General features: G+C 36.8%; 10 protein-coding genes across 10 annotated transcripts; 7 read left to right on the top strand and 3 right to left on the bottom strand. All coding sequences in view use genetic code 12, as the record gives it.

Moving 5' to 3' along the window:
- Positions 1 to 140: 140 nt before the first annotated feature.
- Positions 141 to 2,819, top strand: SSY1 (Ssy1p; the record flags this gene model as incomplete). The annotated part of the gene is made up of 1 exon (XM_049324733.1): positions 141 to 2,819. The coding sequence occupies one exon, from the start codon at positions 141 to 143 to the stop codon at positions 2,817 to 2,819; it is 2,679 nt and encodes an 892-aa protein (XP_049182482.1).
- Positions 2,820 to 3,060: 241 nt separating this feature from the next.
- On the top strand, positions 3,061 to 3,330 carry KGF56_000341 (uncharacterized protein; the record flags this gene model as incomplete). Its single annotated transcript, XM_049324722.1, has 1 exon — positions 3,061 to 3,330. One exon carries the CDS (start codon positions 3,061 to 3,063, stop codon positions 3,328 to 3,330), a length of 270 nt encoding a protein of 89 aa, XP_049182481.1.
- A 597-nt stretch (positions 3,331 to 3,927) lies between these two features.
- On the top strand, positions 3,928 to 10,503 carry DCK1 (guanine nucleotide exchange factor DCK1; the record flags this gene model as incomplete). The annotated part of the gene is made up of 2 exons (XM_049324711.1): positions 3,928 to 9,730; positions 10,106 to 10,503. The coding sequence occupies 2 exons, from the start codon at positions 3,928 to 3,930 to the stop codon at positions 10,501 to 10,503; spliced, it is 6,201 nt and encodes a 2,066-aa protein (XP_049182480.1).
- Positions 10,504 to 10,903: 400 nt separating this feature from the next.
- On the top strand, positions 10,904 to 12,046 carry SDS22 (type 1 protein phosphatase-activating protein; the record flags this gene model as incomplete). Its single annotated transcript, XM_049324699.1, has 1 exon — positions 10,904 to 12,046. One exon carries the CDS (start codon positions 10,904 to 10,906, stop codon positions 12,044 to 12,046), a length of 1,143 nt encoding a protein of 380 aa, XP_049182479.1.
- A 298-nt stretch (positions 12,047 to 12,344) lies between these two features.
- Positions 12,345 to 12,899, top strand: HSP21 (Hsp21p; the record flags this gene model as incomplete). The annotated part of the gene is made up of 1 exon (XM_049324688.1): positions 12,345 to 12,899. The coding sequence occupies one exon, from the start codon at positions 12,345 to 12,347 to the stop codon at positions 12,897 to 12,899; it is 555 nt and encodes a 184-aa protein (XP_049182478.1).
- Positions 12,900 to 13,532: 633 nt separating this feature from the next.
- Positions 13,533 to 14,168, top strand: KGF56_000337 (uncharacterized protein; the record flags this gene model as incomplete). The annotated part of the gene is made up of 1 exon (XM_049324677.1): positions 13,533 to 14,168. The coding sequence occupies one exon, from the start codon at positions 13,533 to 13,535 to the stop codon at positions 14,166 to 14,168; it is 636 nt and encodes a 211-aa protein (XP_049182477.1).
- A 106-nt stretch (positions 14,169 to 14,274) lies between these two features.
- GCD7 (translation initiation factor eIF2B subunit beta) lies at positions 14,275 to 15,351 on the bottom strand (the record flags this gene model as incomplete). Its single annotated transcript, XM_049324666.1, has 1 exon — positions 14,275 to 15,351. One exon carries the CDS (start codon positions 15,349 to 15,351, stop codon positions 14,275 to 14,277), a length of 1,077 nt encoding a protein of 358 aa, XP_049182476.1.
- A 292-nt stretch (positions 15,352 to 15,643) lies between these two features.
- On the bottom strand, positions 15,644 to 16,582 carry COQ5 (2-hexaprenyl-6-methoxy-1,4-benzoquinone methyltransferase; the record flags this gene model as incomplete). The annotated part of the gene is made up of 1 exon (XM_049324655.1): positions 15,644 to 16,582. One exon carries the CDS (start codon positions 16,580 to 16,582, stop codon positions 15,644 to 15,646), a length of 939 nt encoding a protein of 312 aa, XP_049182475.1.
- A 555-nt stretch (positions 16,583 to 17,137) lies between these two features.
- Positions 17,138 to 18,652, bottom strand: CDC19 (pyruvate kinase; the record flags this gene model as incomplete). The annotated part of the gene is made up of 1 exon (XM_049324644.1): positions 17,138 to 18,652. The coding sequence occupies one exon, from the start codon at positions 18,650 to 18,652 to the stop codon at positions 17,138 to 17,140; it is 1,515 nt and encodes a 504-aa protein (XP_049182474.1).
- Positions 18,653 to 19,983: 1,331 nt separating this feature from the next.
- On the top strand, positions 19,984 to 20,418 carry MDJ2 (Mdj2p; the record flags this gene model as incomplete). Its single annotated transcript, XM_049324633.1, has 1 exon — positions 19,984 to 20,418. One exon carries the CDS (start codon positions 19,984 to 19,986, stop codon positions 20,416 to 20,418), a length of 435 nt encoding a protein of 144 aa, XP_049182473.1.
- Positions 20,419 to 20,674: the final 256 nt, after the last annotated feature.

Genomic DNA, 20,674 nt, shown 5'->3' with positions numbered 1-20,674 from the left:
GGGTGTTTACAATTTTTTAGGTATATGTTAAGCCTTGAGGTAACTCTACGTAAGATACACTCATAGAATCGCTTTGAAAGGAACTCCCGTTAGATACTCATAGAATTGCTTTGAAAGGAACTCCTTCTTGTTAAGAAGAGATGAAGAGCCCTTTGGGTTCTGATGAGGAATCAGATACGTTTATACAAAACAATGGGTTATTTCCTAGCATGTATAGTCGACATGGTTTGAACAATAACAATAAAAACAAGGTCCCCTCCTCCTCTTCCCCCTCGACATCATCATCACCATTAGCAGCTGATTCTGACAATGAGTCAGTAAACACGTTGAGGAAAGTTTTCAATCCAAGAAAACAGCATGCTTCTTGGCTAGATTTGGAGATGAATGAAGTTGACTTGTCTAATTATCTGCCACCATCGCGTGTAGGCACAGCAGCACTTTATGAGGAGGAGAAGGAGGAAGAGGAGGGGTCGAATGACGATCTTCCATCGTTGGACTCAAGTGTGATAGATGATTTGGCAAGAAACAATGAAATGGACGAACCGGGAAGATTCAAATTTGTCAGAATGTATGAAAAATTGGCAAAAGAAAAGTCAAAGAGAAATAAAGCAAGGATCATTCTTGACAAAATGAAAGGCAATGAAGACATACCCTTACAAATCATGAGATCAAACAGCTCTTCAGTTTTTGAACTATCTAAACTAAACGATTTTGAAAAGTTTGTTAAAGAAACGGCTTTGAGTGACAAGATTCAAGGTCAAGTTTTTCTGAAACTACTACCAATAAATCCAAAAGAAGAAAAGAACACTTTAAAGATTGTTAAAGAGCTGGACCTTGCCAATAATTTTTACGGTGGCCATGACACATCATTGACAAAAGGAACCAAGAAAAGATTCTTGAAACACAATTTCAAAAAGGAGCAGGAAGCAGCAGCAATAACAGAGTACGTGACGAAAAGTGATGATGAAGAGTTGTTCTTTTCCAGATCGAATTCCTCAAAAACACAAGACGACTACGACGACGACGATGATAATAATGATGATGATGATGATGATGACAATGGCGCTTCTTCACAATTACTACAACGACGATTGAGCGTACGACACTTACAAATGATATCGCTTGGTGGAACCGTTGGTGTTGGGTTATTTCTAAATTCAGGAAAAGCTATAAACATTGCCGGTGGGTTTGGAGCAGTACTAGCGTTTGGTATTGTTGGCTTGGTCGTATTGTGCACAATGATGTCCTTTTGTGAAATGGTAACGTTCGTTTCGGTAATTGATGGTGTTTCTGGATTAAGCTCGAGGTTTGTCGATGATGCGTTTGGTTTTGCCACTGGTTGGTTATATTTCTTTAGTTTTGCATTTGGTGTAACAGGCGAGGTGGTTGCTGGAGTGATAATGTTGTCGTATTTTCCTAATTTGCAGACAATGTCTAACAAAGGTGCAACCACTGGGTTTGTTACTCTATTTCTTGCATCAGTGCTTCTCAGTAATCTCATTGATATCAGAGTTTATGGTGAGATTGAATTCGTTTCAAGTTTGATTAAGTTGATATGGATCGTGGTGATGATGATTGTGATGATTATTTTAAATCGTGGTGGGTTTGGTGGACCAGTGATTGGATTCAAGTATTGGGATCGTCTGAAGTCGGACTTTGAGAATAATATCATTTATGGATTATTTCGGCCATCTTTTAACTTGCATGATAAAGGTACAAGCCCTCCATCGGATGGTATAGGTGGGAATACAGGTAGGTTCCTATCACTACTTACTGCTATCTTAGTTGTAAGCTACGCATACAGTGGTACTGAAATTGTGTGCATTGCAGCTTGCGAAGCTAAAAACCCCAGAAAAGCCCTTCCTTCTGCTACAAAGAGAGTTTTTTGGAGAATTGTTATATTTTACTGTCTATCAGCATTTTTAGTGACATTAAATATTTACGCGGGAGATCCCAGGTTGTTGCGATACTATCTGGGCACAACGGGGATTCTGCAAGAGGAGTTTGCAACTAATATTGCAATTCAATCTGTTGGCGGCACCCATTGTGATTTTGACTCTACGATCCTTGCTGGCTATGGTAGTGGCGCTCAAAGTCCTTGGGTAGTAGCCTTTCAAAGTGCTGGGTTATGTAGCTTTAGTACTGCTGCTAGTATCTTTTTGGTGTTTTTTGCAGTTAGTTGTGGCAATGCACAATTATATGTGAGTTCAAGAACAATTTATGCTTTGGCCTTGCAACGCAAAGCACCCAGGTTTTTAACATATTGCAACAAGAAGGGAATTCCTTATAATGCTGTGTTGTTTGCAGGATCTTTTGGGTTATTTTCATATACGTGTGTTTCGCAATCGGCAACAATTGTTTTCCAAAACTTGAACAGTGTTATTTCTTCGACAGGGATCTTTGTTTGGTTTGCAATGTGCCTCACATTTGTGCGTTTTTATTACGGGTTGAGAAGACGACCGGATATAATTGGAAGAAACCACAAGTCATATCCTTATCGATCTCCGTTCCAGCCATATAGTGCCATTTGTGGTATGGTTTTTACGGCGCTTATAATATTGTCTATGGGATTCGTCGTGTTTTTGAAGAAAGAGTGGGACACAATGTTTTTTTTTTCAAGCTATGGACCTTTAATGGTCTTTGCGGCACTCTATGCTGGTTATAGAGTTATCAAGGGAACATCGATACCAAGTTTGGACCAATTGGATTTCGATTCAGGAAGGACTGAAATGGATCGATATATCTGGGATGGGGGAACTGACTACAATAAGAGAAACTTTAAAGAGGTCTTGTACAAGTGGATATCATTCTTAGTATAGCTTGAAGAAGAAGAAGAAAAAAAAAAGAAGAAATTGTTAGAAAGAACTACATACATAAACTCAAAAAGAGTAAATGAGGATGAGGTGGTGAAACTTTTTTTTTCTCTCCTCATCGTCTTATATCAATTTGTTTCAACAAAAATGTAACTTTAGTATGTACAAGTTAAATTAACTATTGGTAGACGAGAAAAAAAAAATTAAAGTAGACTTTATGTTAATTCCTTTTATTTTAGTTTCCTCCATGTTCTCACATTACAACACTATCGAGCGAAGCGAGATAGTGGAGCACACTACCTCTGATCAACCATATCGAGTGGAGCACACTACCTCTGATCAACCATATCGAGTGGAGCACACTACCTCTGATCAACCATATCGAGTGGAGCACACTACCTCTGATCAACCATATCGAGTGGAGCACACTACCTCTGATCAACCATATCGAGTGGAGCACACTACCTCTGATCAACCATATCGAGTGGAGCACACTACCTTCCTTTTAGAGGCTTGATATAGTGAGAGAACTTGACTTTTCTTTTTTTCTTCTTTTTTTTTAAGTTCTTAGTATGCGGATTTAGGTCTCATGACTTCTAGAATGGGTCTACAAATTCCCCTTGAATCATGGGAAATCTACAAAACTAATTCGTCTTGCAGGGTTGAATCTTTAGAAAGCCAGAACCTTATTTACTTATTGGCCCGAAATTAAGAATAGGTTTGTAGATTTTCCATGATATTGTGCTATATATTTTGTGGTATATTTTGTGGTATATTGTGTCGTATATTGTGTAGTATATTATGTAGTATATTGTGTAGTATATTGTGTAGTATATTATGCTGTAGTATATTATGCTGTATACTATGTGGTATATTTTTTGTGGTATAAAAAAAACTATAAGGCGTTCACAATAAAGAACAATTTTATCAAGAAATCCAAACCACTCGATTATTCAAGACCAAATAATAACCACTAGGTAACAATTTTGACTTTTTTATTTTTTCCAGTTCAAGTTCAGCTCTCTCTCTCTCTTTTTCTTTCCTTCTTTTTTTTTTTGTCAGAGTTTTCTTTTGTAGAAACCTTTTTTTTCATCGTTTTGGAAGGCAAGGGATAATGACTTGGGTTTCAACCGAGGCCTTTCTCAACGGTAAGATTTTGAAACCGTTTTTGCCTAATGATAAGCATCCCAAATTGAAGAACCCGAATTTGAAGAATTTGTACCCAGGGGACCAGGTTTTCATTTTTGAAGTTAAGGACGATAAATGGGCGAGAGGTTACGTGTTAGTGAGGCCAATGCCTCAAGATTTTCTTGCCACATCTGCAAATTTGGATGATTTACCAGTTGAACAGTACATTGTAGTAGTGTTCCCCTTGCGGTATGTCAAAGTCATATCGGAAATTCCCTTTCCTAAATCGAAAACCAGTCAAGAGTTTGATAGTGTTGTTGATACCCACGGTGTTCCTTCAATTTACCAGTCAGAGAATGATCACAAGGAGGCAGTCGATGGCACTGACAAAGCAAAGGATACAAGACAAGCAATTCCATCAATGCCCAATAATAATGCATCAAACAGTAATATTTGCGAGGAAATCAAGCACACTTTGGAACTTCTTACTTGTCACATATTTGCATTATATGCCATTGGAGAATTCAAGCTATATGACAAATTATCATTTATTTATCGAGCCTTACAAGAGACAACGATTAAACTAACATTTAACTTGTTAACCGAAGAAGAACATAAGATAGCTATTGAAACAGCCACTTTTTTATTAAATGAAATTTCCAAAAAATTGGCCTCAAGGAGCTTGCGAATAAATACCAGGTCTTTTGATTTGGATAACGATTATACAGATGTTTCCGGTTACAAGACTATTTTGGCTCGTGATTCAAATAGTGGTGAACTACTCAACTTGAAAAATTCTACTCCATCCTTAGTTGCATTAAATAGTGAGCTTGCAGCACTTGTGACAAATTATCCTATAAATGTGCACAACAATCCACACCGTTTTACTTTGGAACCACCTCCAAACAAAAAGTTTCAACATGACCCACCATCACATATCTTGGTTGATTTCAAGTCTGTTTCCGGCTCGTCAGCTTATCAACCACCTGGTTATTCTGGAACTACCGCATACTTGTATCTTCGAAATAATGACAAAAGATTAACAGAGGCTTTTGCTATTCATACTGAATCAGTTCACGAGTTGGTCCATGTCGAGAAAATAAGTGCTGCTTTGTTCAAAAATCTTCCATCGAGCGAGATTGTAAATAACAGGGTCTTTCTTGTTGCTGTTCTTACAGAAGAAGTAGAACTCAACTTAAAATCAACAACGACACAATTGCCTCTGCTTAAAAAAGTTAAAAAGGGTGTAGCTGCAGGTGTAGCTGATATAACGAGAATTTTCTCTCACAACGAAGGCTCGTTGGTATCTGGAGAAGCACATCGTTTTTCAATCAAATTGTTTGGGTCTTATGTGAATAAGAAAGTTTCATCAAAGAGAGCAGAAACGGCAGATGATAGTAGCGGATGGGGTGAAGTAGTAGATAGAATAATTTCAGGATCGGGATATGGAATCGCTGTAAACCCACGAGCTGAAAGATTGATTGTTACTGTTAAGGAGTTTAAGCATCAATTGAACGATCAAAATTCCAACTATATTTCGTCGAGTGCTCCAATTTCAAGAATCAAGCCAATTTTCTTTGATCCTTTGGCTGAAAATTATGAGCGAATTTATTTAAAATTAGGTAAAATATCATTGATCAATGAGAAGGCCAAGGACGATTTATTGACGATTGAAGTCAGCACGCCAAATAATGAACTCATTACTTTTGCCAAAGCTTCTAACCAACAAGAAAAACGATTTTGGCAATTCATTTCAGTTTTTTCTGGTGAATCAATTGGAGAAATTGCTAAAGTTAACGGTATTGCTTTGAAAGGAGGAGTCAAGAAGCTGCTAAATGATGACCATATAATCTTATCGTTGTACGTCAATGGTGTTTTGGCTGGTGAAGGTAAACTTTTGTACAGATCGGGTAACAGATTAGTTGAATTTAACAAGAAAAAACAACACTCCATTGAAATCATGTCAGTTATCAATCATGCACCAATGGCACATATTGAGTTGAGCACCGAGTACGTTGGTAAAATCTACAATTCAGATGTCTCAATTGATAATATCTTTCAATATGAAAGCTTTTTCCAGCAAGGTCCCAAGGGAGTTGATGAGTTGTCCAACTCGTTAGCGACGTTCTGCAGACTAGAAGTTCGTCAGTTGATTAAATATTTCCCCGAGCTACTTACTTCCCTATATGGAATTATTGAAACATCATTTCGACATACAGGACCAAGTGTTGAAATTTTAGAGGAGAACGTATTCAAGGCAATTATTCATTTGTTGGATAACATCTTTGGTAAACAAGATCAGTATCTGTATCTTGTTGAGGAATTCACATTTCAATACAAACGTCTGGATCAAATTGGAATCTACTTATTGGACAAATTAAGAGAAGTTTTTAGAAGATCTGAAGCAGTCTGGAATTCTCTTTCAAGATCTGTTTGTCGTGTAATGTTTATCTTGATGAGGTTAGCCATTGTACCGCCTGTTGGATCGAAACTTCGTGAGGATTATATCATATTGTTAAATGATTTATACAAGTCTATCACATTATTCCTTTCGATTGATTCACAACTTTTGATTGATGACCAAATCTTGATATTAGACATTGTAGATTATGTCTATGTTTTCCAAGTGAATATGGAGAATCGCAAAGTTTTACAACTAATGATTACTTTCATTAATTCAATTGGTCTTAGAGGTGCAGGCGCTGATGAATTGAATCAGGATACTACTACAAAAAGAGCAAATAAGTCTCACAAAGTGATTATTAGTAAAATGTTGTTGATTTTGAGATTGTTGCATACTCCTTTAATGGACGACGAAGAGAACCGACGTACTTTTATTGCCAAGTCAATTCAATGGGTCATGGAGATATTTGTGGGACTCACCGATGTCGAAGCTACTAGATTAGGTTGCAGTATTATTAACAGTGTTTGTACAATATTGTGGGAAAAAGTTATTCCATTGGGAAATCCTTTAGATATAGAAATGTGTTATTCGTTAGCCAAGTTCCTACCAACAATGGCAAGAACGTTTATCAAGTATAACAAATTCATTAGAGGCAATGGTCTTTTCAAGTCTAAGCGAGTTTTCACTCAGTTATTCCCAACAGCGTACCCCTTTAAAACGTTTTCTATTGATCAAAATGCCAATGACGAAACCTTGGTTGAAATCTTGATTGAACTTACTACATGTTTTGCCTTTATCGCAAGAATAGGAAAAGCTACTGCTGGAGACGAGGGTTACGAGAAAATTTTGAATACGAAACTTGAAAATGATTTCTTTGATGCTAGTAAATATTTGGCTGCAGTGTTTGAAAGCGAAGATCTTTTAACTGTTCTTTCGGGAATTAGATACTTCCGTTTAGGGAAGTATTTTGCTGAAGAGAGATGGGTATCTTTGTTTGCGGTTATCATTGAAGGTTGCATGTGTGCTTTGGAGTTAATCAGACCGTTGATTGTTTCCTACCAGTTGCCACTTATTAATGAATCTGATTTGTTTGACAGGGTATTGTGGGGAAACTACATTAAATCGTTGTTGAAAATAGCCGTTTTGCCACCAGTTGCTGTTGAACATTTATCTAGAGCACCAAGAAGAGCTTGTGTTGATATCACTAGAGATATCAGGGATAGAGCTGCTGTTCTTCTTAACGAAGCTTGGGACTCGTTATCGTGGGAAGCAACTGAAGAAGATATGATTAGATTCAACCTTGATAAATTCGGTGGTTACCAAGTAGAATTCATAAACGATGAGTTTGGAATCTTGCCTGAGTTGATGATGTTTGGATTGCAAAGAAATTATCAATGTCAAGGCGTTGCAGTTAAGATTCTTTGGTCACTTTTAATAGCGGAATATATACTCAATGATAGCTTAGAGGAAGTTGAAAAGGAGTGCCTAATTGGGCTATTTGAAATTTTCCAAAAATTTTCATATAAACCATCAAAAGAAGACCAAGATAATTTTATCAAAAGAATGAAACTTACAATTAGGATAGATCGTGAAGATGTTGCATTTGGTGTTTTTTATGGATTCATTCAGAATCTTTCTACTTTTTTCGCAACATTGAACTATTACATCAGTGTTCCTGTTGGTCCAGAATTTGATGAGGATAGGATGTTCCATCAGATCAAATTGAGAGCACAGATCAAAGCAGCAGGTAAACCAGAGTATTTCAATGCATTTGTCAGTTCCATGTATGATGATCATGTGCGTAAGGAAGATTTTGTTCAAGCGGCATTGAGTTTGGAGTTGTTGGCATCAACCTATGTATGGAGTCACCATAAAGTGGTCCCTGCAAGTTTTAGACTAAAATTTCCTCAACAATCGTCATTTGATAGGAAGGAAATATTGTACAAGATGATAGCTTCTAATTTTATCAAGGGTAATAGTCTTGAGAAGGCAGCAGACACATTCAATGAATTATTGGATGCATACAATGAGCATACTTATGACTTGAAGAGTTTTGCGCTTGTTCATAGCAAGTTGGCTCAACTTTATTTGGATTTAGAGTCGTCTGACAAATTAGAGCCATCTTATTTCAGAGTTGAAGCAATTGGAACAGGGTTCCCTATGTATATGAGAATGATATCACAAATATACCAAGGTTTACCATATGAACATATCACATCTATTCATGAAAGATTGCTAAAGATGTTCCCAGGAGCAATCATAGTGAATGAAGATGCTGAAGCACAAAAATTAAAGGAAGAGGAACCAACGGGAAGATATTTGCATATCAAAGCTGTTGAGCCAATGTGGGAGTTTTCAGATAAATTATTCAATGCCTCACTAGGTGTTCGTCAATATGCTAGGAACAAGGACTTGAAATGTTTTTCTAGTTTAAAAAGAATACCCGGCTCGACCTCTGTGTTTGATCTTTGGACAGAGCAAACAACATATGAGACCTGGTTGTCGTTTCCAACATTGTTCAACAGAAGTTTCATCAAAGACGCCAAGACTATTAGATTATCACCCTTGGATAATGCCATTCGAACAATCAGTAGGAAAAACGATGATCTCATTTTGCTTGAGAGTTTGATCAACGCTGACATTAAGGACAAAAACGATTATTCCAACCACTTTAATGATTTATCAAGACAATTAAGCGGAACTGTTGACTCTCCAGTCAATGGAGGTGTGGGGCAGTATCGATTATTTTTTACGGATCCAAAGTATTTGGAAAGCGAGGAGGATAGTAAAAAGGCGATGTTGTTGAATAAAGCATTTAATGAGTTAGCCATCATATTGAATCGTTGTTTGGTTTTACATGGTAAATTGATTGCACCAAGTATGAAGATGGCACATGAGGCATTGTTAGATTTATTCCAAAGCAATTTCAAGGCCGAGATTGACTTTTTGCAATTAGGTAGGAAAAATGAACCAATGATTCCGGCATCAAAAGTAAGCATATTCCAAGAAAAAAGATCAGGTATTTCTTCATCCAGCGAAAGAAGTTCTTTTGTTCAGAATTCCTCGACTTATGCACCATCTATGGGCTCTTCTTTGAGAGCCGGTAACGATCGCTTAAACAGGACGATCACTAAATCGTCTATGCATTCAGGTATGTCTGGATCTGGAAGCAGATCTGGTACAATATCTGAATATGCTGGTGGTGGGCATTCAACCACGAGTGGTTTTGTTAGCACCACCGCAGGCTATTCTCAGTTTTCAGGATTAGCCAGCAGAAGCGTTGCTACTAATGGAATGTCAATGCACGTTAGTATCAGCAGTAGCAGCGGGCAACAACAAAACAAAACTAGTATTAGTAGCAAGAAAAAGGTCACCGCGCTTAACGGTGATTGGTAAAAGAACAAGCAAAAGAATAAGCCAAAAGAAAAGCAAGAGAATAAGCAAGAAGCAAGAAGCAAGAATAAGAGAAAGAAAAAGACTATTGGATTTGGTACCATCCTTGAGCTTTACATAATACCCTCCCCTAAAGTAATGTAGACGATGTTTTCAGAACTTTATTATTCACATTTATTCGTTTATAGAAGATTAGATTCTCTTATATGAACTGAAACATACAAACAAACAAACAAAAATGAAAATTGAGCTACCAAATGAACTCTATGAAGAAGTTGAAAAAAAAAAGTCAAAGACAAAAAAGAAGAACACAACCCTCCCCATCTGTGATTTTCCCTGCCCCCCTCGACCCTTCTCCATTGTTGAGCTTCAGCATATATTCAAAGTATAAAAATAAGAGAGATAAAACTTTATAGGATGTTCAGATTCAGTTCCAAACATATTGCACGTGTGGCTAGATTGCCAGTACAAAGGGTATCGTTGGCACAGCCAATTCGTTTTTACGTATCTCCACCAATCACAAGGGACGAAGTAGTCAACCGTGCTTTTGAAGCATTAAAGACAGTTGCCGCATTACAGGAATCCAAACTTTCGTTGGAAAGTTCCTTTCAAAAGGATTTGGGATTAGACTCATTAGATACCGTTGAAGCCTTAGTTGCTTTAGAGGAAGAATTTGATTTGGAAATCCCGGACAAAATTGCCGATGAGATCAAAACCGTTGGCGAAGCTGTTGACTATATACTCAAAGAAGAGCAGAAGGAATAAGAAGAAAACTGCATGCAAAAACACCCCTTCTTTTTTTCAAATTAAAAAAAAAAAAAAAAAAGAACAAAATTCTTGTAGTCAATTCGTGTTTAGAAGCCCAGTTTTATGGTTAATGTAAATATATATATATATATTAGTTGGGAAAGGATAGAGATATTGCAAACTTGTAACCTCCCTAAAACGAACTCTTTTGGTCCAATATCTCTCTTCCAGTAGGCACTTGTAACTTTTTTTTCGTAGTAGAATAATTGGTTAGACCAAAAATTGCTTAATGGGCCGCACACACACGCACAAACAGTACAAGAAGAAGAGACAAGGGGAAATATATAATCACGCTGGTTATACACATCGGGCTTAAGTTGAGAAAGATTGCACTATAGGAAGCAAAGTTTGTTTAAATATGCAGGTGGTAGAAGACAAGGAAGATGTTCAGGACGCTTGTTTGAAACACGATGAGTCAAAAGTCAACCCTGGAGTAAATGATTCACATACGGAGGAAGAGGAAGAGGAAGAGGAAGAGGAAGGGGAGGAAAAGGAGGAGGAAGGGGAGGGTAAGGGAGATGAAGATGCTGGCGCGGTAGAATATCCTTCCACGAGGATCCTTCCCGACACGAATCGTGACGAGATTGATGCTGATTTTGACCTAACAGCTGATTTGCCCCTTGATACAGAATATATCGATCTTGTACATTTGAAGATTAGCTCGCTAGAAGACTTGAACCTTTCCCGATTTCAAAAGTTGGAAGCATTGTGCTTAAGACAAAACCTTATACCCTCAATTTCAGGGGTAAAAGATTTATCACCCACTTTACAGGAGTTGGATTTTTATGACAATAGGATAAATCATATTTCCAGTTCAATTAAACATTTGACAAAATTGCAAAACCTAGATTTATCGTTCAACAAGATAAAGAATATCAAGAATTTAGAGACTTTAACCGAGCTAGAGAACTTGTACTTTGTTGCCAACAACATTCGAGAAATTAGAAATTTAGACAATTTAACCAAGATCAAAAACTTGGAGTTGGGCGGGAACAAAATTGAGGTTATTGAGAATATTGAGAAACTAGTCAATATAACCCAATTATGGCTTGGTAAAAACAGAATCCGTAAATTTCAAAACTTGGACACCTTGGTTAATTTAAGGGTGCTTTCCATTCAATCCAACAGAATAATAAAGATTGAAGGATTAGAAAACTTGAAGAATCTAGAAGAATTGTACTTATCACATAACGGTATTGAAAAAATTGAAGGATTGGAAAATAACACAAACCTTCAAGTTTTGGATGTCACGTCAAATAAATTAAAAGAGTTGTCTGGATTAAAACAATTGAAAAAATTGACAGATTTCTGGTGCTCGTATAATCAAATACTGAGCTTTGAAAATGTTGCTGACCAGTTGGGCAATTTACCAGATTTAGAGTGTGTTTACTTTGAAGGCAATCCTATTCAAAAAGATAACCCCACGTCATATAGAAGAAAATTGAAGTTGTATCTAGGCCATTCGTTGAATAAAATAGATGCGACATTTATACATTCATGATGTGAAGGAGTTTTCGGAATAAAAATGTCAAAATTATTTTTATGCATATTTATACATATATACAAGTATATAATTGAATTTGTATGTATATGTATATGTATATGTATAGGTATATGTATATGTGTAATCTTGATCACTGCTAGCTAGCGCAATTTATGTCTCAAATTTGCTTTTGCATATATATGACTGCACCCAAGAGAGAGATTGAGACTGTATAAATTGAGATATCTCTGACCCCAACCCTTCAAACTCAGATCCCATCTTCTAAGTAAACCACAGAAACTAAAAACTTTTAAAAATGGCTGGAGCTCTGAAATCATACAATAGAGATTTTGACGGCGCTATGCTGAGACCTCGCAAATACACGCACATTATGCCAAAGAAGTACAATCCAAGAAAGTATGTTGAATCTTCGCACCCCTCTTCACAATTGGAAAGATCGAGAGGCGCGTTTGTCCCTGCATTGTGGGATAGAGACAACTGGTTTGTAGATGAGTTTTGGGACAAGCTCAGTTCAGGAAGATATTTTGTTGGATTTGATGACTCATTGCACACCGACGAAGAGAACGATAAGTATATTGTCAACTATAAAGAGCCGGGATTGAATAGTGAGGATGTTAAGATTGACTTTGACAAGGAAAACAACGAATTGGTGATCAATATGAACCACAAGGAAGCTGATGAAAAAAGTTCAAGTTACAAGTCTTATGAAAGTAGTGTCAAGTTTAGCAAGCCTATTAAAGTTGACAAAATTGAAGCCGAAATTGATAAAAATGGTCTTAATTTGGTGTTACCAAAGGAAGTTGCTGATAGTGAGCGTCTTCATAATATTCCCATTAAAAGCAAGGCCTGATTCTACTGGGGTAGTCCAGGGACTTTGATTTTTTTTTAAAAATGTTTTATTACATATATATGGTTTGTAGGTTTTGCTCAAAGTATTTAATAAAGTACAAAACTGCGCTCCTAAACACTAGTTGCTTCTATAGATCTTTTCATATATTGGTATACCTTGAAAATGCAATTAGTTGAAAATGCCTATATAGGTTATTTTTTTATAGATTTTATAATATGGATATAGTAGTTCTGTTATCAATACTAGGGAACAGCTGCAGTAGTGCAATCAGTTCTACCATTTCGTACCACTTCTTTTGTATTTGGTTATTTTCCTGGGTATAGCTCTCACAGTCAATATCACTGTACTCACATTAGCTCGCTTTTGCGGCCAATGGCCACCCATTTTCCACGTTCTTGAAGGCGTGCTTTGCAACAAGCCTATGCACTTTTTCTTTTTGTGTTTGCTGCAAAAAGAAAAAGCAGTATTACAAAGTAATGATTGCAAAAAAAAAAGAGGCACGACTACTACAAAAAGGATCAAAAAGTGTGTGTGTGTGTGTGTATGTGACATTCTTTCACGGCACATATAGGCATAATAGGAAACTCAGGGATAAATGCTTTAAGTTGGGGAAAAAAAGGATTAGTGCTTACCATGCCAGGTCGAATACATGAAATCAAGTCCAGAGTATATCGTTTATTACAGAGACGTAATGCCGCAATGTCTGATCATTTCCACATTACAACCTTATCAGCTTCACCTTCGTTTGACGATTGTTTACGAAGATTCAAATTTTTCAAAGATTCCTCAAGTTCAGATTTCGACCCAAACGATTTGAATAGTTTCACAGCTCCAATTGATAGCCCTGATTTCCATACGTCTCCAGAGAATAAACCATTTTTTGATCAAAGGCCACCAACTACTACTGTTGCTGATGTAGCTGATGCTGCTGATGCTAATGCTGCCATTATGTCTGAAACAAAAACAGGTGCAAAAACGACACAATACTCAATTGACGATTTATGCTCGATTATTAATAAGGAGATTGAAGAGATAGCTCAAAATAGCAACGCCAAAAGTATACCAGAAGATACTGAAAGTTCAATACAATTTGCTACCATATCGAGTATACAAAGCACAAACTTTCAACGGAAATGGGAAGCGCACTACAACATCAATCGGTACCCTTCCAACCCACAGGATCACCTGTTTAACAGTGTGAATTCTCTATTTGCATCAGTGAAGAAATCATCAAGACAGATAAGAGTCATCAAGAAGAAGACGAAATGAACACCAAGCTGAAGAAGAAGAGATGAACACCAAGCTGAAGAAGAAGAGATGAACACCAAGCTCAAGTAAAAGTATTAATCTTTATTTTTTTTCTCTTTGTTCATTTTTAATCCAATTTATTATCTTCAGTCTTGTAGTTATCCAAAACTATTCTATATATGAAACTTGGAGCAAATCCACCAATATTTGTAATGAAGATATCTATATGTTCGGGTGGGATATAATCTTCTAGTGGATTGGTAACATCAACATTATCGACCAATTCAAAATCATCGTGACTCAATACTTTGCCCGAGTTTCCAACTTCAATCAAATCGTTTCTTGTGAACGGATACAAGGGCGATAATTTATATAGTCCGGCAACGGCAAAAACAGGAGTTTTATGTTCTTTAGCACACTCAACAACACTAGCGACACCACTCAGTGACAAGCAGCCGCCATTGGCAAACACGGTATTTGAACCAATTATGACTTTGCCGACTCTTGACATTACTGCGTAAGTCGTTGAATCGGGAATCAATATAGTTTCTATATCATGTTCAGCTAACTTTTTTGCAAAAAGTTGCGCCCTTTTCAAATTGTTTGGGAAATTCTCAGTGACCAAAACTGTGAATTTTCTTTTACTTTTAGCCTTCAATAAAAAATGCAAAACTGTGTCTGATGTTGGGGTCGGAGTTAAAAGAACTTCGTTATCGTGGATCAAATCTGCCGACATGATCTCTATACCCTCGTTAACATTGGTAATTTCGTCCACTAAATCTCTTATACCTTGTATAATTATACTCCTCATATCGCTATTTTGCTTCTTTGTTTGCGAGGTTTTGTCTGCTTTGGCTTCTTGTTTGTTTGTAGTGGTTAATAAACTAAACATTGAGCTCATCATTGGCACATTATTGCTCTCACCATCCGTCGTTTCTATTTCTTCCCGTATAAGAGCAAGAACTCTCCGTATAATGTTACCCGGTACTACTCTTCTAGGGTACGCCTTGTGGATAACCGTTCCTACCAGTCTAATCAAACTTATCAATTCATAAGTACTTGACCATCTTGCTGCTGATATCACCTTCATTAACATATGCGCTATTGTCAATGCCATCTCTTTCTCATCGTCAATCTGATGTCGTTTGAGGCTGAACACAACTGTGTCCAATAGCGACTGTATTTCTGGAGTTAAAGCTGACATCTAAAGTGGGTGGAGGGAGAAGAGAAGCGTAGTTCAAGATTATAAACTGTTTAGTCAATTGTGAAGTGAAAAAAAAAAAAGATAAAAAAAAATCAAATTTGAAAAAAAAACTTGAACTCAATAAAGCAGTGAGTTTCTAGAAAGTAACGGTTGTTTGAAAAGACAGAACAACCAGGAATTGTATTACCATCTTTAGTATTACTATTTACAATACAATCAAAGAGGTTCTTTTTGTTCCTTGTTTCTTGTTTCTTGTTTCTTGGTTCTTAGTTCTTAGTTTTTCTTTTTTTATTTACAATTTTATTCCAATGTGTATACTTGCAACACCAAAGGTCAAATTTTCATAACCTGGTTCAGGAACATAGAAACCGGCTTTTTCAATCATTGATTTAAACTCTTCTTGTTTTGGGAATTTTTGAATACTTTCAACAAGGTATTGATACAGCTCTCTATCGTCAGCAATCAATTGGCCCATCAATGGCAATAATGAAAATGAGTATGCTTGATAAGCATAGTCAAGCACTGGATTTTCAACTTGGGAAAATTCCAAGCATGCAAAGATTCCGCCGGGTTTTAAAACTCTGTAAGCTGTATCCAACCCTTTTTGAATATTTGTAAAGTTTCTAATACCAAATGCAATAGTATAAATATCCTTTGAGTTATCGGGAATTGCATCCATTGTTTCCCCATTTTGAACCAAAAATTCAACACGGCTAGGTCCATCTTCATGAGCCCACTTTGTTTGTAAATAGCGGTTCTGTCCCTCTCTTAACATATCGGGGTTAATATCTGCTACAGTCACTTTACTCAGATAATCTCCATACTTGTTAGCTGCGTGCTCCAATAAGCCAAATGCAATGTCTCCTGTACCCCCGGCAACATCAAGAAACTCTAAAGGTTCAGTTGAACTTGGTCTCATACCTGCATCTAACCGCTCTATAAAGTGGTTTTTCCATAATCTGTGTACACCCATAGACATAACATCATTCATTAAATCATAATTTGAGGCAACTGAGGAGAACACGCCTCCAACTAAATTCTCCTTTTCTGACCTATTCACTTGTTTGAATCCAAAATGGGTCGTATCATTTTCAGGTGATGGTTTGCCTATTTTTGTTGTTGGTGGTGGTGTTGTTGTTGATGCACCTGCTGTGTAATATCGAATACCTGCAGTACGAGATGCAACTAATCCAAGTGGTCTTGTAATTGACCTGAAAACAATTCTTGTCATCGAGTGGTGAACCATTAAACCAAGAGCACTTTCACTACTTATGCCAAAAGAAATATGTGTTACTCCTAAACCAGCCCCACTTATACTAGTCAAGTAAAAACAATATTTTCCGTAGTAGCAAGTGAAAAAAGAAAAGAAAAGTTGTTACCAGTAATAAATCTTTTTTGTTTAACAATTCTATCGCGACACCATCGCGACACCATCGAGACACCATCGAGACACCATCGAGACACCATCGAGCGAAGCGAGATGGTGGAGCAGCACTCTATCTGCAATAGCGACACTATCGAGACACTATCGAGCAAAGCGAGATGGTGGAGCAGCACTCTATCTACTATAGCAGCACTCTATCTACAGTAGCAGCACTGACTCTATCTACAGTAGGGGCACCATCGCGACACCATCGCGACATTCTCGAGCGAGGCTAGTGTGCTCCACTATCTCGCTCTGCTCGATAGTGTCGCTGTTTCACAACGTATAAAAGAAAACCACCTATAGAGATATCTAGTGTATTAAAAAAAAAATCTTTACATCTTAACTAAACAATCTATTACTTTAAGCTTGGACAATTCTAACAGTGTTGGAGTGACCTGAACCTCTAGTCCATCCTTGCACAGTAACAATTGAGTCACCCTTGGTAATGATTCCTAACTCAACTGCTTCTGAAACAGCCCATCTCAATCTGTTTTCAACATCTTCTTGCCAGTTTGGTAATGATTCATTTTTGTAGATAAATGGATAAACACCTCTGTACAAATGTGAGTATTTAGCACAATCTTCGTTTCTGGTAACCATCAAAATTGGAACGTCTGGCTTATATTTGGACACGTATCTTGCTGAGTATCCGGTTGTTGATAAGACTACAATTGCTTTGGCATCTTGTTCATAAGCAGCGGCAACAGCAGCACAAGCACAGGTTTCAGTGGTTGCTGTTGGTTTGACTGCTAATGATCTCAACTCGTTGAACAATTGTTGATAAGAGATGGCCTTTTCAGCAATAAGACAGGTGTTGTGCATCATAGAAACAGCTTCGCATGGGTAGTCACCTTTGGCGGTTTCACCTGACAACATAACACAATCTGCACCATCCAAAATAGCATTACCAACATCGGAAACCTCGGCTCTGGTTGGTCTTGGGTTGTAGGTCATCGACTCCAACATTTGGGTAGCACAAACAACTGGTTTAGCAGCCAAGTTACATTTAGCAATCATTTTCTTTTGTACGATAAACACTTGAGGAGCTGGAATTTCAATACCCAAATCACCTCTTGCAACCATGACACCATCGGTAGCTTCCAAAATTTCGTCAAAGTTGTTAACACCTTGTTGATTTTCAATCTTGGCAATAATTTGGATTTCTTTACCTTCTTCACCAAGAACTCTTCTAATGTGCTTGATATCGTCTGCGGCTCTAATGAAAGAAGCGAAAATCATGTGTACCTTGTTTTTAACACCAAACTTGATATCAGCAATATCCTTTTCTGATAATGGTGGTAAATCAACATCTGTACCTGGTAAATTGACACCCTTGTGTGAAGAAATCTTACCAGCATTAATAGATTTGACTTTCAAAGTGTGGTCATCTACAATAGCTTGAACTTCAAATGACAAGACACCATCATCAATATATATGATCTTACCTGGTTGAATAACCTTGGTAATGTTTTTATAGTCAATGTACATGATTTTGTCATCACATTTAGTCTTGTAAGCATCATCGGTGGTGAAGACCATTTCGTGATTAGGTGGGATTGGCCAGTCCTTTTCTTCAACAGTGGTACCTGTTCTGATTTCTGGACCTTTAGTATCCAAGGCAATAGCCAATGGTCTTCCCTTGTAAACTTCCTCGGATTTTCTGGCATTGTCAATAACTGACTGATGGTACTCATAAGAACCATGAGAAAAGTTCATTCTCACAATGTTTAAACCGGCTTTTCTCAATTTAACCAATACGTCAACATTGTTTGTTTTTGGACCAATTGTACCAATAATCGAAGATCTTCTCAAATATTTATGAGGAGTTTGATCCGTGTTTAAATTAGATAACCAAGATAACGATGAGTGCGACATTGTTAAAAGAAATTTGTTTGTTCCTTCTACAAAGATTTTCTCAACTAAGCAAGCAACTTACAGAAAAAGAAAACTAACTTGATTCCAAACAAACAAGCTATCTACCTTCTCAAAAGGAGAAAAAAAAATTTACATCAATTGGGAAAATAGCAAAGGTTAAATACCTGAACAAATGGATCTTTGTTGTAGTTGAAAAAAAAAAGAAAAAAAAAAAAAAAAAAAAAAAAACAAGTCCGTAGCAATGTGAGCCGAATGCGCTAGAAATGGAAAATCAAGAGAGCAGAAGGGGAAAAATACAACAACAATATTGGGTTATGGTGCTACCCACGTGATGATTGCAAAAACGTCAATTGAATTACAGCTTACTTAGAGAGTATACATCTAAGGGAGGTATATTGCATAGTGAGGCCAACTCTAGAACAATATACCAATACCAATATATCCCAAGCTTTTTTTTTGCATCGCTCTATCGAATAAAATGAAACTGTTACTTGATAATTGATGCAAATAATTTTTTTTTTGTCTCATCGTATGTATGCTACGATCAACAATTGGCCGAAGAGTTGAAAACTAGTTAAATGAGTTTCAAAAGACTCCCGATACCTAAATGCAATGAGTTTCAAAAGACTCCCGATACCTAAATGCAATGAGTTTCAAAAGACTCCCGATACCTAAATGCAATGAGTTTCAAAAGACTCCCGATACCTAAATGCAATGAGTTTTATTTGGGAAAAGTGTATCGATCCGCTCAAGAGGTATGCTTTTAGAATAGTAGATATGACAAGTAGATTCATACAATTTCTTCGGTGCAATAAGTGCTGACACTTGTAGATTTACATGTATTAGCCACACATACAGTACTGCTCCACTATCTCGCTTCGCTCGATAGTGTCGCTAAATAAGTAGATGTCATTTAATTCTCTCAAAACGGGCTTTGCTAGAACTTACTACCCTTTTGAGAAAATTAAAGTAAAGCATTTAAAAAGATTTCTTGATAGTGACAGTGACAGTTAGTGTAGATAGATGAGAGAAGACGAATCCTGCCTTATTTCCATTCTTTCCATGCTGCAAGGGTGAAACTAACACTTTTTTATGTTCAGACTCTTGTTTCGAAAATTATTCCCGATTTGAGAGAAAAAAAAAAAAGGACGGTCCGAGTTTAGTGTCGCGATGTTCTTGATGGTTTTTTGTCGCGACGATAATCTCCATCTTCGCTTGTACTGATTTTTTTTTTTCACTCTCTTTTGTAGGTGAGAGTTTTGCTCAGAGCAGAGAGTAATGAATATAGCCTATAAGTTCTTCTCTTTTATCAAATCCTATTTGTCATCCAGATGGTGCTACCTATAGTAGGAGGATTGGGAGTAACTATAATTGCATTAACAGTAAAAGCATCAATCAAGTCATATAAGCAATATATCAATTTGACTCCACAAATGATTGCTAGTTTGAATGGCATTAAATTAACTCATACCAATGATCATTTACTGAAGATTAGTAAACTGGATCCAAGGTATAGGCATTATAAGTTCCTCCGACTGAAATATCCTAATAGGAACTTTTTAAGCCCCATGACTGAACAAGAGGCATTATTCATATTGGGGATCGAGGGAGATGATATTTTGAACGTTAACAAGGCGATGATACGAGATCGATACAGAAAATTGATGATATTAAACCATCCCGATAAGAATGGTAGTGTATACTTGAGTCAGAAGATTAATGAAGCTAAGGATGTATTGGATAAGAGCTATATGGTGAATAAGTGAGAAGAAAGTGTTCTGGTAACCTTTTGCAAAGAATTACTGAAAAGACATGCTGATAAAGTGGATGCAAAATTCAAAGTTACAAACCTATAAAGAAGGGATGTTGATCGAAAAAGATTGAATTTTTTTTTTAAAATTTTTTTTTTAATTTTTTTCTTCATTTGCAATGGATATAGAAATGTTTAGAAAATTGTATTAATCTATTCTTGAAAAATGTGAAAAACATTAATGAAAAGGTATCATCACGATAAGCAACTCT

This window comes from Candida oxycetoniae (assembly GCF_023343755.2).
Source record: "Candida oxycetoniae strain CBS 10844 chromosome Unknown scaffold9, whole genome shotgun sequence".
In the NCBI taxonomy this organism is placed as follows: Eukaryota; Fungi; Ascomycota; class Pichiomycetes; order Serinales; family Debaryomycetaceae; genus Lodderomyces; species Lodderomyces oxycetoniae.
This window is presented reverse-complemented; position numbering and strand designations above follow the sequence as displayed.